This window comes from Pithys albifrons, chromosome 28 (genome assembly GCF_047495875.1).
Source record: "Pithys albifrons albifrons isolate INPA30051 chromosome 28, PitAlb_v1, whole genome shotgun sequence".
Taxonomy (NCBI): Eukaryota; Metazoa; Chordata; class Aves; order Passeriformes; family Thamnophilidae; genus Pithys; species Pithys albifrons.
In genome coordinates, this window is record NC_092485.1 from 532980 (window position 1) to 546791 (window position 13812).

The window sequence follows — 13812 nt, forward strand, 5'->3', positions numbered from 1 at the left end:
CCCGAGCGGTGCCGGTTCCACCGAGGCGGTGCCGAACCGAACCGATCGGGCGGCCCGGGCGGTGCCGATGGCTCGCACTGGCCCCGGCGGTGCCGCTCGGTGCCCGCCCGATGCCCGCCCGGTGCCGCTCGGTGCCGGCCCGGCCCGTCCGGTGCCGGCGCGGGGCCCTGGCCGCCCGCCAGCCCCTTTCTCATAAACCACATGCTGCCGCGGCGCTATAAAGGGGAGCGCGGCCGCGGCGGCGGCTCAGCCCGGCCCCGCTCGGCCCCGCCGCTGCCGCCTCGCCCGCTCCGCTCCGCCCGGCCCCGGCCCCACGGCAGCCCCCATGCCCCGCCTCGGAGCCAAGGTACGGCGGCCCCTCCCGCTGCCCACGGCCGCGGAGACCCCCCGAGCCCCCGGTGCCCGCTGCCACCTGTGCGGGGGTCCCGCGGGGACGGCGGCCCCGGTTCTTCTCGTGTCCCCGGGGCGGGTCCCCTCCGCGGGGATGCTCCAGCCCCGGCTCGGTTCGCGGCTCCAGCCCCGGACCCGCGGGATGAAGCCTCGGCTCCAGCCCCATTTCCCGGCTTCAGCCCCGTCCCGATTCCCGTTCCTGGCGCGGGGAGGCCCCGATTCCAGTCCCGGGCCGTCCCCAGCCCCGGCGGGGTGATGCTTTAGCCCCGGCTCTGTTCCCGGACGCGCAGGATGAGGCTCCAGCCCCGTCCATGTCCTTGGTTGCAGTCCCGGACCCGCGGGGTGAAGCCCCGTTCCCGCCCCGGTTCCCGGCTCCAGCCCCATCCCGGTCCCCGTTCCCGGCGGGGGGAGGTCCCGGCTCCAGCCCCATTGCCAGCTCCATTCCCGGCTGCATTCCCGGCTCCAGCCCCATTCCCTGCTCCATTCCCCGTTGCATTCCCGGCTCCAGCCCGTCCCCGGCGGGGTGAGGCTCCGTTCAGCCGTGGCCGCATCTCGGCGGTGGCCCGGGAGGCATCTTGGAGTTTCACAAGAGGGGAGGATTCCTGGACACCCTCCGAGGGAAATTTCCCCCCACCCATCACCCAGGCACCCTGTCCCTGCCGGTGCCCCGCGAGAGGGGTGCACCCCTACCCCGGGGGTCCCCTCTATCCCTGCCTCGGGGGTCTTGGCTCTGGGACAAGTCCCCGTTGCCCACCCGGGGGTCCCTCCACGGTTCGGGGCCTCCTCGTTCCTTTGCAGGGGGATTGGGAGGAGAATTTGGGACGAGGCCAGAGCTGCTGCATGGAAAGAGCCCGGCGGGTGCAGCTGGGGGGGTCCGGAGGGTGGGAAGAGGATTTTTGGGGATGGGTGGGTCAGTGTGTCAGACGGCTCCGGAGAGCCGGGGCGGAGGAGGAGATTTTACAGGAGAGACGGAGAAATGGTGTGGGAGAGGGGCTGCCTGGGGGACGTGGAGGTGGCCAAGAGTCACATCCAGGCTGCTGTCACCGGGCCCTGGGAAATTCCCTGCTGACCTGGTGCTCCTAAAAATAGCAGGATGGGGACGGGCGCGGGGTTGGAGGACCACAGTGGGATTATCCCGCTGGCCCGTGGCCAAGCCTTGTCCACCGCAGGGGTGGGGAGCGGAGGGGAAGGGCAGGGGGCTCGGTGTCGGGAGGTTATCCCTGCTCCAAGCTTTTCCTGTGCCGTGCTCAGGTGTGCCTGCTCCGCTGCACGCTGCTGTCCTCCCTCCTCCTCCTCCTGGTCTGCAGCATCCATGAGACGGAGCAGAACAGCTACTGCCAGCAGATCATCACCGAGAGGCACCTGGCCGAGCTGCAGGAGCTGGTGAGTGCCCTCCGGGGGCTGTGCCGTGGGACGAATCCACCTTTATTTAGGGCTGAGGGAAGGAAATCCGGCGGGTTTCAGCTCGCCCAGCGAAGTGGTGGTACCCAGGAGCTGAGCATCCCTGGGCACCCTGAACCAGCTGGCACCGGGGGGTGACAGTTGTAGTGCCTTTATTAAGGGTGGCTGTGGAAAAGTGACAGCAGGAGGAATGGGAGAAGAGGGAAGCAAGCAGGAGTGTGGATGGGAGGGGGACAGGAGTGGGGCTTGGGGGGAGCAGGAGCGCTGGGGAAGCGGCGGAGGGGCCGGCACTGCGGGCTGGGGTGTTTTCTGGACGGCTCCGCAGGGGTTAAGCCGAGGAATCCGGCTGCATTCCTGAGTCCAGCTGCTTGCCTGGAAGCTGGGCTGGCAACGGGGCTGTGGGTGGGTGGCAGGCAGCGAGGGGGGCCGCTGGCCAGGCCGGGTGGGCGATGGAGCCAGCGGGGTTGGGGCGGTGGGTGCCGGCATCCCTCGGGCAGCTCCGGGGACTGGCACCCGCCCCGCACCCCCGGCCCCAGGGGATCCAGTTACCGGGGTCGTGTCTCCCTCTCGGTGGCCCTTGGCTCACCTCCGAGCGGGGAATCACGCGGACGTTCAGGGGAGAAGAGGGAATCGGGGGCACGCAGGGATTTGCAGGGTTGTCGCAGATTAAATTCCTCCGGGTGTGCGGGAGAGAGGCGGGAGCGGCGCCTTCGCATCCGAGGGTGGTTGCTCCGAGCTCCGGTAACCGCCGTGTCCGGGCTCGCTTCGCCTCCTCCTCTTCAGCCAGACGGTGCTCGGCTTCCTCTGCCCGAGCCCTCCCTGCACCTCCAGCCCGGGAGCCTTTGCTCTGCACCCCAGGGCTTAAAATTGGGTGCTGTTAGTGAGAGAAAAGGGATCCCCCGGGCCTTCCCTGGAGCCTTTGCACCCCCAGAGGTTCCAGTTTGGTCCGTGACTATGGGAGAAAGGGAACCCCCCACCCCTGGAGCCTTTGCTCTGCATCCCCAGGGATTCCAATCGGGTGCTGGTTGTGGGATGGAGCAGGTTTGAATGGAAACCGTGGTTTTCCTGCTGGGGTTTGTAGCCCTCTCCTCGCTGATGGAGGAGCTCCAGCGCCTGCAGGATAATGGAGCAATTGTTTCCGGGACGGCATCCCAGGCTGGGAGGAGAATTGCCGGCCGGCAGTGCTGGCAGCCCTCGCTCTCCCAGCCTGGGATGCCGGCCCGGAGGGAGGGGGGTTTGCCCGAGGGTGGGTTTTTACTCTGGGTGGGAAGGATCTCGTGGCACGGGGGGTCGGCGGCGCTGCGGGGGCGACCCCGGCACTGTGTGATCCCGAGGGATGTGTGACCTCCGTGTCACGGCCACCGCCTGCACTCCAGGATGCTCCTTTGCAGCCTGGATTTAGCGGAGGGAGAGGCGCGGGGGAGACCCGCGGGGAATTAAGCAGGGCTGGGCTCTGCCGTGGCGCTGGCAGGAAGAGGAGGAGGACGAGGAAGAGGAAGAGAGGCGGGGTAGGAGGGCAACATCCTGATGGGAGCAGGAGCCCTGGGCTCACCCCTGCCAGAGCATCGACCTGGGGGATGTGCCGGTGTGAGGAGGAGGATGAGGATGGCGTGGGATGAAATAGGGGTGGGAGATTCAGGGGGCTCAGGCACCGCTTTGTGCCCACAGCGTGGCACCCCTGGCACTGCTCAGCTCCAGCCCCTCAGAGCTCCCTGCCTGTCCCTGGGCATGTGGGTGACTCCCTGCTTTGTCCCTCCAGGCTGACACCCAGATGCAGCACCCGGGCAGGGTCTCCTTCAAGTTCATCGACAAGATGCAGTTGGTGAGTGGGGACAGAAGGGCATAGAGACCAGGACTGGCTGGCACATGGTGGGGGGCTCCCAGATCCCAAATCTCCCTCTCTTGTCCCCGTTTGGGGGAGGCAGCCCAGGAGGGACCCATCCTGATGGGCCAAGTGGCTTCCAAGTACCACTTTGGGCATTCTGTGGGGTTGTAGAAAGGTTCCCCTTGGGCAAGAGTGGGATGCCCACCCAGTAACCACTCACTCTCATTTTTGGGGGTCTATGTCATTGCAGAACGACTCCATCTGCTACGTGAAAGCTGCTTTTCCTCTGCTGGGCAAGATTTTGGAGAGAACAGAGTTCAAGGAGAACTCTTCCAACGCCAGGAAGATGCAGATGGTGCGCAGGATGTACAACAGCATCGACGAGAACGTCGACCCCTGCATCAGGGAGGAGGATGATGAGGAGAGAATGGTACAGTGCTCTTGGCTCTGGCTCTGGGTCCTCATCCTGGGGTGAAATGGGGTGTCCAGACTGTGCTGGGACAGGTGTGTGGAGGAAAGCTGGGGTGTCCATAGACACAGGGAGCCACCAAAGCCTGTCCTGGGGACACTGAGAGGGTCATGGAGCTGATGCTGAGTCTGGCACTTCCTGCAGCTCTCCCAGATGTGCTTCAAGGAGTTCACCACCTCCCCCTACGAGATGCTGGTGCTGGTGAAGGATTTCTTCCAGGACATCAACCAGCTGCTGCAGAACCGGGAGACCTTCGAGAAGGATTGCAGCCAGGTCTACCACAGATCCTGCCCGGGGCCCAGGGAGGCTGAATCCCCACCAGGTGAGATGCCAAGGCTTTGCTCTGCCTGGTTAATAACCCCGTGCCAGGCTGGGGGGATTTGGGGTCACCTGCATGAAGCAGCATGAGAGCCACATGTCCCTGTCCGTGGGCACACGTGGCCGCCTTGGTCCTTGTCATGTGGGTGGTTGTGGCGCTTTGTCAGCAAGCTCTGCATCAGTGTCGGGGGGAAAAGGGGCTGGCTGCCCTTTGGAGGTGGGATCTGACCCCATTCCTGTTGGAGGCAAGGCCAGGGAGAGGTGCTGAGGGGAATAAGGAGGTGTCTCCATGGGCTGGCTGGGGGCATCAGACTCGGCTCTGTCTCGAAGCCCCAGAGGAGTAACGGAGGTGCTGGGACTGCTGTGCCACCACCGTGCTGCATGACCTGGGCAGTGCCACTCCAGCTGCCCCAGTGTCCCCTGATCGAGCCTTCAGGGAGAGCGCTGTTGCCATCGTGCTGTGTGTGCATGGCCCTGGAGGAGCTGTGTCGCTGTCACCCCGTGTCGGAGCTGTGTCGTGTCCCTGTGCCCTGGGGGATGTTAAACGTGTCTCTCTGGCTCCTGCAAGTCATGGACAACCCACTGCCATCGGCTCGGGGGACCCGGTGACACGGGTTTGCTTCATCCCAGCCCGCTGCTTGTCACCTCCGTGCTGCCCTGCTCCTGCCTGCTCCTGCCTGCTCCTGCCTGCTCCTGCCTCTCCCGTTTTGGCGGGGGCTGCTCGACCCGCTTGCCCCGGGGGAGGGCCGAGGGTGCGCCCCCACCCTCGGATCTGCTGGCTGTGCCCCTCTGGGAGGCTGGTGACCCCATGGCCGTCTCTTCTCTCTGCTTCTTTCAGGTGTCGGGACAGATCCTGACTGCAATTGCCTGTCCCCTGCCCTCCCTCCTGCCACCCAGCCCTCCCTCTCCGCTGCCACCCGTTCCGGCGGGGACGTGGCCCCCGTTAGCACCCGGGTCCCCCCCAGCCCCCTCCGTGCCACCCTCGCTGACTTAGAGACCCCACCTCAGTCCCCCAGTGTCACGGACGGGGGCTCGGGCACCGACGAGCTCCTGGGTGCCGGGGGAGGTGACCCAGCGTCGGTGCCACTCCCCGGGATGCGGCAGATCCCGCAGGATGCAGCCGACAGTGCCGAAGCCCCGCAGGATGCGGCCGGGATGCTGAGCCTGGCAGAGGAGGACGGCCCTGGGGATGGAGAGCTGGGCGAGTGGGGCACCAGCCACCCGCCACAGGACCACCCCGGCGGGCTGCGGAGCACCCCGGCAGCTCAGCCCGGCTCCGGCGCCAGAGCCGCGATCCGCCCCGCGCCCGCATCCGAGCCCGTCCCGCAGCTGCGCTTCTCCAGGATGGCCCCGGAGCTGCGGGAGGGCCCCGGGGCCGGGGCGAGGGCGCGGGGCTGGGGGCTGAGCAGGATGCGGGGCCCCGAGGATGGCGCAGGAGCCGGGCCCAGCTTTGACTCGGGGTTTGTTCCGGGCACAGAGCAGCGCAGGAAGGAGCCGCCCGCCCGGGAGGGTCCCCCGGAGCCCCTCGTGTTCGTCGTGGTGCCCGGCGTGGTGGCCGTGCTGCTGGCAGTGGGGGGGCTCCTCCTCTACAAGTACAAGGGCAGGGTAAGACCCCCTCCCAGCACCCACAGCCCCCCCTGCCCGGTCCCCCAGTGGGTTGAGCCCCTTTTTCCCATCACTTCGAGGTTGGTGGCGCTGGGAGGGGTGGGAGGGTTTTATTGGGGAGATCTGTCCCCCCCCCCCGCCCGGTCCTCACGTGGGTTGAGCCCCTTTTTCCCATCAGTTCGAGGTTGGTGACGCTGGGAGGGGTGGGAGGGTGTTACTGGGGACATCTGCCCCCCCTGCCCGGTCCTCACGTGGGTTGAGCCCCTTTTTCCCACCACTTCGAGGTTGGTGGCGCTGGGAGGGGTGGGAGGGTTTTATTGGGGAGATCTGCCCCCCCCGCCCGGTCCTCACGTGGGTTGAGCCCCTTTTTCCCATCACTTCGAGGTTGGTGGCGCTGGGAGGGGTGGGAGGGTGTTACTGGGGAATTCTGTGTCCCCCCCTGCCCCAGCCCTCCGCTTCCTCAGGGCTCATTCCCTGTTTCCCCTCCCTCCACACAGGTCCTGGAACGGCCGCTGGAGGACGGAGACTGTGACCCCGAGGAGCCAGAGAGGAGGTGGGTGTGATACCACCCTGCTTAGGGGGGTGAGGGACCCCCACCCTGTGCCACCCTGCCCTAACCCCCCATCTCTCCCTTCCAGGGCACTGCAGGGAGTGAGGGAATGTCCAGAGCTGGAGACTCAGGACCTCTGAGGTGAGCAGGGTCTGGGTGGGAACTCACAGGGCTCCTGTCCAAGCCGAGGGGGGACGATGTCGACTCCCTGGGCTGTTCCCCTTGGCCACGGAGAGGGAAATTGCGGGTGGGAAGGCAGTGGAGAGGAGCAGGTCTGCGCCCCAGCGCTGCCAGCATGTGGTTTCTCAGCTCGTTAATCCATTACCGGCGCTTTCTTAATACACGGGGTGTTTTTTCCTGCGGTTTCCTTGCGCTTCTCCCCTCCCTGGCAGCGACTCGGCTCCCGCTCATCCTTCTCCCGCTTTTTCCAGGGCCCCAGGCGGGATGTGAAGCTGCTGGGGGATGGATCCGAATGGAAAGGATTCTGCTGCTCCCCCTTCCCTCGGCCAGAGACTGCAAACCCCTCCCTGGCAGGGACAAAGGGATGGGGGATGTGCCCCCAGTGGGACCCCCGGGCACCGGGAAGCGACGGGCTGGAAGGTGTTGGACTGTCACAGGGTGGTGGCAGTGGCTGAGGTGACACTGCAATGCTGAGCAGGACGATGGAGATGCTGGATTTGGGATGGTGGATCCCGTTTGGACACGGCAGAAGATGGAGAGAAGCAGCTCCCTCACTCCTCTGGCTCTTCTGGTTTGGAGCACCACCTGTTGCTCTCTCCACCTTTCCCTTCAGCTGGAGCATCCTGGATGCCGGGGGGACACCCCCAGCCCTGACTTGCAACTCAAACCCTCACACTGTGAATATTTAAAGCCCACCCCGTGCCCGTGTCCCCGTGTGCGGCCGGCTCTGGGGTGGCCCTTGGCACGCCCGTCCCCATTCCCACCCTCCTGCCACTCCCAGATCCGAGCTGGCCTCGGCTCTGCCACCATTAGGGCTATTTTTGATAAAGTCTTTATCCTGCACAAGTTTTTTTGGTTTTTTTTTTTTTTTGGGGGGGTCCCATGTGCCCCTCGAAGGGTCCCTGCCCCGAGCTGGCCTCGCTGGGTCCCATTCCTACATTTGGAGAAGGGAATGGGGCCGGGAAGGACGGGACCCACATGAGATGGAGCAGCCCAGACGAGTCCTCAAAGGCTCCTCAGCTCAGCTGGCTTTGGGAAGAGCCTGGTTTGGGATTCAAGAGCCCTGGAGACCCCCGCAAAATCCAGCAGCTCCTCCAGCCCCGGGTGAAGCCTGAGCTGCTCTGGGGCTTTGAAGTGTTATTTTTCTACGAAGGATGAAAATATGGACAAAGCAAACTGGTTTTAAAGAAAGCATTGCTATTAATTTGGGGGTTTTATATATATATATATATATGTATTTATGACTGTCAGAAAAAGGGACTGGTGTTAAGTCAGGAGGAACAGCCCTGAAGGCTGGGGCCAAACTCCTGCTCTGGTGTCAGTTCACACCATGGAGGAAGGAGCTGATCCTGGGGGAACAACTTGCCTTTATCCCTGTTGGATTGAAATTGCCTTTTTTTTTTTTTTTTTTTTGGGCTGGTTGGGGGTTTCTTTTGTTGGTTTGTGTTGGTTTTTGTTTGTTTTTCTTTTTTTCTGGTTTGTTTGTTTTGTGATCTTTTTATACAATGAAATGTTGAAATATTTTATACAAAGGCATTTAAAAAGTCTATTTAAAGAAAAATAATGGAAAGCAACTTGTATATTTAATATTATTAATAAACAGAGAGGTGAAGCTCCGTGTAAGTGGGGGGGGGATGGTGGAGCTGTGACCCGACCCTGGGCTCCCTGAGGGGCAAAGTCCTGGATTGTGTCACCCTGCCCTGATTCCCTGGGAGTTCATGGCCATTGGAATGAGGGCAGAAGGATGGGATGGATTTATCCTTCCTGCCCCCAGCACTGGGAGCTCCAGGAAACGGATCTGTCTCTGGGTCCCCCCCAAAAAATCTGTGTCAAGCATCTGCTTAAAGAAAACACACTTGAGGCAAAGCTTCCTGGAGCCACTTTGCTTGGAGAAATAGTTCTGGAAGAGGCATTTCCTTCCACTCCCTCAGCCCCCTTTGGCTCCTTCTCCTTCTTTCCAGGAGCGGGGGAGCCCCACAAGCCGCTCCCCCTGCAGGGATCCAGCATGTCTGGACTGGAGCACAAGCCCTGTGGGGAGAGGCTGAGGGAGCTGGGGGTGTTCAGCCTGGAGAAGAGGAGGCTCAGAGGTGACCTCAGCACTGTCTGGAACTGCCTGAAGGGAAGTTCTGGCCAGGTGGGGGTTGGTCTCTTCTCCCAGGCACTCAGCAATAGGATCTATGGGGTTCTATGGGGGGCCCATGGGGGTCTATAGGGGATCTATAGGGGTGTGTGAGGGTCTATGGGGTGCATGGGGGTCTATGAGCATCTATAGGAGATCTATGGGGGGTCTATGGAGGGGTCTATAGGGGTTCTATGGGGTTCTGTGGAGGTCTATGGGGGCCTATGGGGTTCTATGGGGAGTCTGTGGGGGTGTATGGGGGGTCTATAGGGTTCTATAGGGTATCTATAAGGGGTGTGAGGATCTGTGGGGTCTATGGGAGTCTTGGAGGGGTCTATAGGGGGTCTATGGGGGATCTACAGGGGGTGTGTGAGGGTCTATGGGGTGCATGGGGGTCTATGAGCATCTATAGGAGATCTGTGGAGGGTCTATGGAGGGGTCTATAGGGGTTCTATGGGGTTCTGTGGAGGTCTATGGGGGCCTATGGGGTTCTACGGGTAGTCTGTGAGGGTGTATGGGGGGCTATAGGGTTCTATAGGGTATCTATAGGGGGTGTGAGGATCTGTGGGGTCTATGGGAGTCTTGGAGGGGTCTATAGGGGGTCTATGGGCAGTCTGTGGGGGTGTATGGGGGGTCTATAGGATTCTATAGGGGGTGTGGGGATCTGTGGGGTCTATGGGAGTCTTGGAGGGCTCTATAGGGGGTCTATGGGGGATCTATAGGGGTGTGTGAGGGTCTATGGGGTGCATGGGGGTCTATGAGCATCTATAGGAGATCTATGGGAGGTCTATAGGGGGTCTATGGGGGGTCTATGGGGAGTCTGTGAGGGTATATGGGGGGTCTATAAGATTCTGTGGGGTATCTATAGGGGGTGTGAGGATCTGTGGGGTCTCTGGGGGGTCTATAGGGGGTCTGAGGGGGGTCTATAGAGGGTCTATGGGGAGGTCTCTAGGGGATCTATAGGGGGAGCGTGAGGGTCTGTGGGGTGAATGGGGAGTCTGTGGGGTGAATGGGGAGTCTGTGGGGGTGTATGGGGGGTCTATAGGGTTCTATAGGGTATCTGTAGGGGGTGTGAGGATCTCTGGGAGTCTATAGGGGGTCTGTGGGGGGTCTATGGGGGTCTATAGGGGATCTATAGGGGTGTGTGAGGGTCTATGGGGTGCATGGGGGTCTACAAGCATCTATAGGAGATCTATGGGGGGTCTATGGGGGGGTCTATGGGGAGTCTGTGGGGGTGTTTGGGGGGTCTATAGGATTCTATAGGGTATGTATAGGGGGTGTGGAGATCTGTGGGGTCTATGGGAGTCTTGGAGGGGTCTATAGGGGGTCTATGGGGGGTCTATGGGGGATCTATAAGGGGTGTGTGAGGGTCTGTGGGGTGCATGGGGGTCTACAAGCATCTATAGGAGATCTATGGGGGGTCTATGGGGGGGTCTATGGGGAGTCTGTGGGGGTGTATGGGGGGTCTATAGGATTCTATGGGGTATCTATAGGGGGTGTGAGGATCTGTGGGGTCTCTGGGGGGTCTATAGGGGGTCTGGGGGGTCTATAGAGGGTCTATGGAGGTCTATAGGGGATCTATAGGGGTGTGTGAGGGTCTATGGGGTGTATGGGGGTCTATGAGCATCTCTGGGGGGTTTATGGGGGGTCTATGGGATTCTATAGGGCTCTCTAGGGGTGTGTGAGGATCTATGGGGTGTATGGGGGTCTATGGGATTCTGTAGGGGGTGTGTGAGCATCTATGGGGGGCTATGGGGGGTCTGTGGGATTCTATAAGGCCCCAGACACTCAGCAATAGGACAAGGGGGCACGATGGGCTCAAGCTCTGCCAGGGGAAACTGAAGTTGGAGATCAGGAGGAAATTCTTTGCAGAGAGAGTGCTCAGGGATTGGAATGGGCTGCCCAGAGAGGGGGTGGATTCCCCATCCCTGGAGGTTTTTCAGCTGAGCTTGGCCGTGGCACTGAGTGCCATGATCTGGTAAAGGGACTGGAGTTGGACCAAGGGTTGGACTGGATGATCTTGGAGGTCTTTTCCAACCCAATCCATTCTATGGATGTGACACTGAGTGAGAATCCACCACGTCTTGATCCAACCCCACTGGGATCATCATGTCTTGATCCAACCACGTCTTGATCCAACCACGTCTTGATCCAACCATGTCTTGATCCAACCCCACTGGGATCATCATGTCTTGATCCAACCGTGTCTTGATCCAACCCCACTGGGATCATCATGTCTTGATCCAACCATGTCTTGATCCAACCCCACTGGGATCATCATGTCTTGATCCAACCGTGTCTTGATCCAACCCCACTGGGATCATCATGTCTTGATCCAACCGTGTCTTGATCCAACCCCACTGGGATCATCATGTCTTGATCCAACCGTGTCTTGATCCAACCATGTCTTGATCCAACCCCACTGGGATCATCATGTCTTGATCCAACCATGTCTTGATCCAACCCCATTGGGATCATCATGTCTTGATCCAACCATGTCTTGATCCAACCCCACTGTGATCACCAGCCCAGGGCACTCCGTGCCCTGGGCTGGTGATCACAGTAGGGTTGGATCAAGGGTTGACTTGATGATCTTGGAGGTCTTTCCCAACCCAATCCATTCTATGATTCCATGTCCAGGGGGATATTTGGGGGCTTCCACATCATCCTGAGCCCCTCCCAGCGGGTTGGGGGGTACAGGGTGTCCTCCTCATGACTCATCCCAGGGGTGGGAAGGGCAGGATGGAACCCAGGGGTGTTTTGTGGGTGTTGGGGCTGAGCTGTTTGCTGACAATTCAGGATTCCTCGAGTGGAGCTGACTCAGCCCAGCTCTTCCTCTCCCCAGCAGTGACCGCCGGGGCTTTCCCAGCTCCACATCCCCTTCCCAGGGAAGTGGGACCTATAAATATCCTATAAATATCCCTCTGGATCCAGGCCACTGCCATTATGGTTGGATTTGGGGGGGTATTTGAGGTCTTAGGGGTGGGCAGAGTGCCCAGATTTGGGGGTGCTGGGGCAAAGAGCCCCTTCCCTGCTTCAGGATGTTCTGGGCAACTCCAGGTGGATTTTGGCAGCCCAGGAGAGGAGGGTGTGAACTCTGGAGCTGAATGATGGCAACTTGAAGCATTGGTAGAGCTCAGCATTTACATTCCACAATCCTTCATCCTGGATTTTTCTTGCTGCTGTCAACATACATGGGAAAATTCGGGAAAAAAATTAAATTCCTTCTCCCCATCCTGGGGTTCAGGCCAGGAGGGGCTTTCTGCCCATCTTGTCCCCAACTTGTGGCCTTTTCCCCACCCTGCCACCAAGCAGAGAGAGGTGATTCCCTGCCCCAGGCATCCCCCAAACCCAACTCCCTACAATTTAGGGGGCAAAACCTTCTCTAACCTCCCACATTGGGGATCCCACAGCTGGGGGGACATGGAGTTGTTTCCCTGTCCCTCCACCCTTGTAGGCTGAGTGGCACAGGGGGGGTGGTGGCACCCTGGGGACCCTCCTGGGGCACCAAACGGGTGTTGGTGCCTTGAAAAGCTGCTTTGTTGGGGTGAGAAAAGGGGATTTGGGGGAAAAGGTGAGTGGTGGAGGGGAAAGGAATCAGCAAGAGGCTCCTGGGCCCTGAGCAAGGGCTGGCACAGGTCGGGGTCACCCTGCCCCAGTGCCCACCTCGGGGGTCCCGGGGGTTCCCCAACATCCCTGGTGCTCGTGGCAGCAGCTGGGCTGGGACCTCCCAGGCTCATCCTGAGACCCTCCCAAGCACCGAGACCCCCCCAAATGCTTTGAGACCCCACAAATGCTTTGAGACCCCACAAATGCTTTGAGACCCCCCCAAAATGCTTTGAGACCTTCCACAAATGATTTGAGACCCTCCCCAATTGCTTTGAGATCCTCCCCAAATGCTTTGAGACCCTCCCCAATTGATTTGAAACACCCCTAAATGATTCGAGACCCTCCCCAATGCTTTGAGACCTTCCCAAGTGCTTTGAGACCCCCCAACTGATTTGAGACCCCTCCAAACGCTTTGAGTTCATCCCAAACGCTTTGAGTTCATCCCAAACGCTTTGAGACCCTCCAAAATGATTTGAGAACCCCCCAAACGATTCGAGCCCCCCCCCAAAAGCTTTGAGATCCTCCCCAAATGCTTTGAGAGCCCCCAAATGTTTTGAGACCCCCTAAAATGATTTGAGACACCCCCAAATGCTTTGAGGTCCTCCCCAAATGCTTTGAGACCCTCCCAAATTATTTGAGACCCTCCCAAATTATTTGAGACCCTCCCAAAATGCTCTCAGACCCTCCCAAATTATTTGAGACCCTCCCAAATACTTTGAGACCCCCCAAATGATTTGAGACCATCCCCAAATGATTTGAGACCTTCCCAAGTGCTTTGAGACCCCCCAAATACTTTGAGACCCTCCCAACTGATTTGAGATCCCCTAAAATGATTTGAGACCCCCCCAAATGCTTTGAGACCCTCCCAAATTATTTGAGACCATCCCCAAATGATTTGAGACCCCCCCAAATGATCCGAGCCCCCCCCAATGCTTTGAGACCCTCCCAACTGATTTGAGACCCCCAAATGCTTTGAGACCTTCCCAAGTGCTTTGAGACCCCCCAAATGCTTTGAGACCCTCCCAACTGATTTGAGACCCCCTAAAATGATTTGAGACACCCCCAAATGCTTTGAGATCCTCCCCAAATGCTTTGAGAGCCCCCAAATGTTTTGAGACCCTCCCCAAATGCTTTGAGACCCCCCCCAACTGATTTGAGACCCCTCCAAATACTTTTAGACCCCCCCAAATGCTTTGAGACCCTCCCAAATTATTTGAGAGCCCCCAAATGCTTTGAGACCCCCCAAATGATTTGAAACACCCCCTAAACGATTTGAGACCCCCCCAAATGCTTTGAGATGATCCCAAATGATTTGAGACCCCCCCAAATGATCCGAGCCCCCCCCA

The 13812-nt window shown here is 60.1% G+C and overlaps 1 protein-coding gene across 5 annotated transcripts; it reads left to right on the plus strand.

Annotated features, from left to right (window-relative positions):
- The first annotated feature begins 238 nt into the window (after positions 1-238).
- On the plus strand, positions 239-8348 carry CSF1 (colony stimulating factor 1). 5 transcript variants are annotated; one of them, XM_071578548.1, is made up of 9 exons: positions 239-346; positions 1642-1773; positions 3551-3613; positions 3867-4046; positions 4230-4407; positions 5242-6008; positions 6506-6561; positions 6647-6699; positions 6990-8348. In XM_071578548.1, the coding sequence occupies exons 1-8, from the start codon at positions 326-328 to the stop codon at positions 6696-6698; spliced, it is 1449 nt and encodes a 482-aa protein (XP_071434649.1). In that variant the 5' UTR covers positions 239-325; the 3' UTR covers position 6699; positions 6990-8348. The 5 variants fall into 5 exon arrangements, with proteins under 5 accessions (XP_071434649.1, XP_071434654.1, XP_071434651.1 ...); XM_071578553.1 differs by having other exon boundaries at positions 5881-6008; XM_071578550.1 differs by lacking the exon at positions 239-346 and adding an exon at positions 1338-1369.
- Positions 8349-13812: the final 5464 nt, after the last annotated feature.

Excerpts from the sequence above, each read along its gene's own strand:
- CSF1 (XM_071578548.1), top strand. The coding sequence starts at position 326 with ATGCCCCGCCTCGGAGCCAAG. Across the intron at positions 1,774-3,550 it reads TGGCCGAGCTGCAGGAGCTG|GCTGACACCCAGATGCAGCA; the intron begins GTGAGTGCCCTC and ends TTGTCCCTCCAG. Across the intron at positions 3,614-3,866 it reads TCATCGACAAGATGCAGTTG|AACGACTCCATCTGCTACGT; the intron begins GTGAGTGGGGAC and ends ATGTCATTGCAG.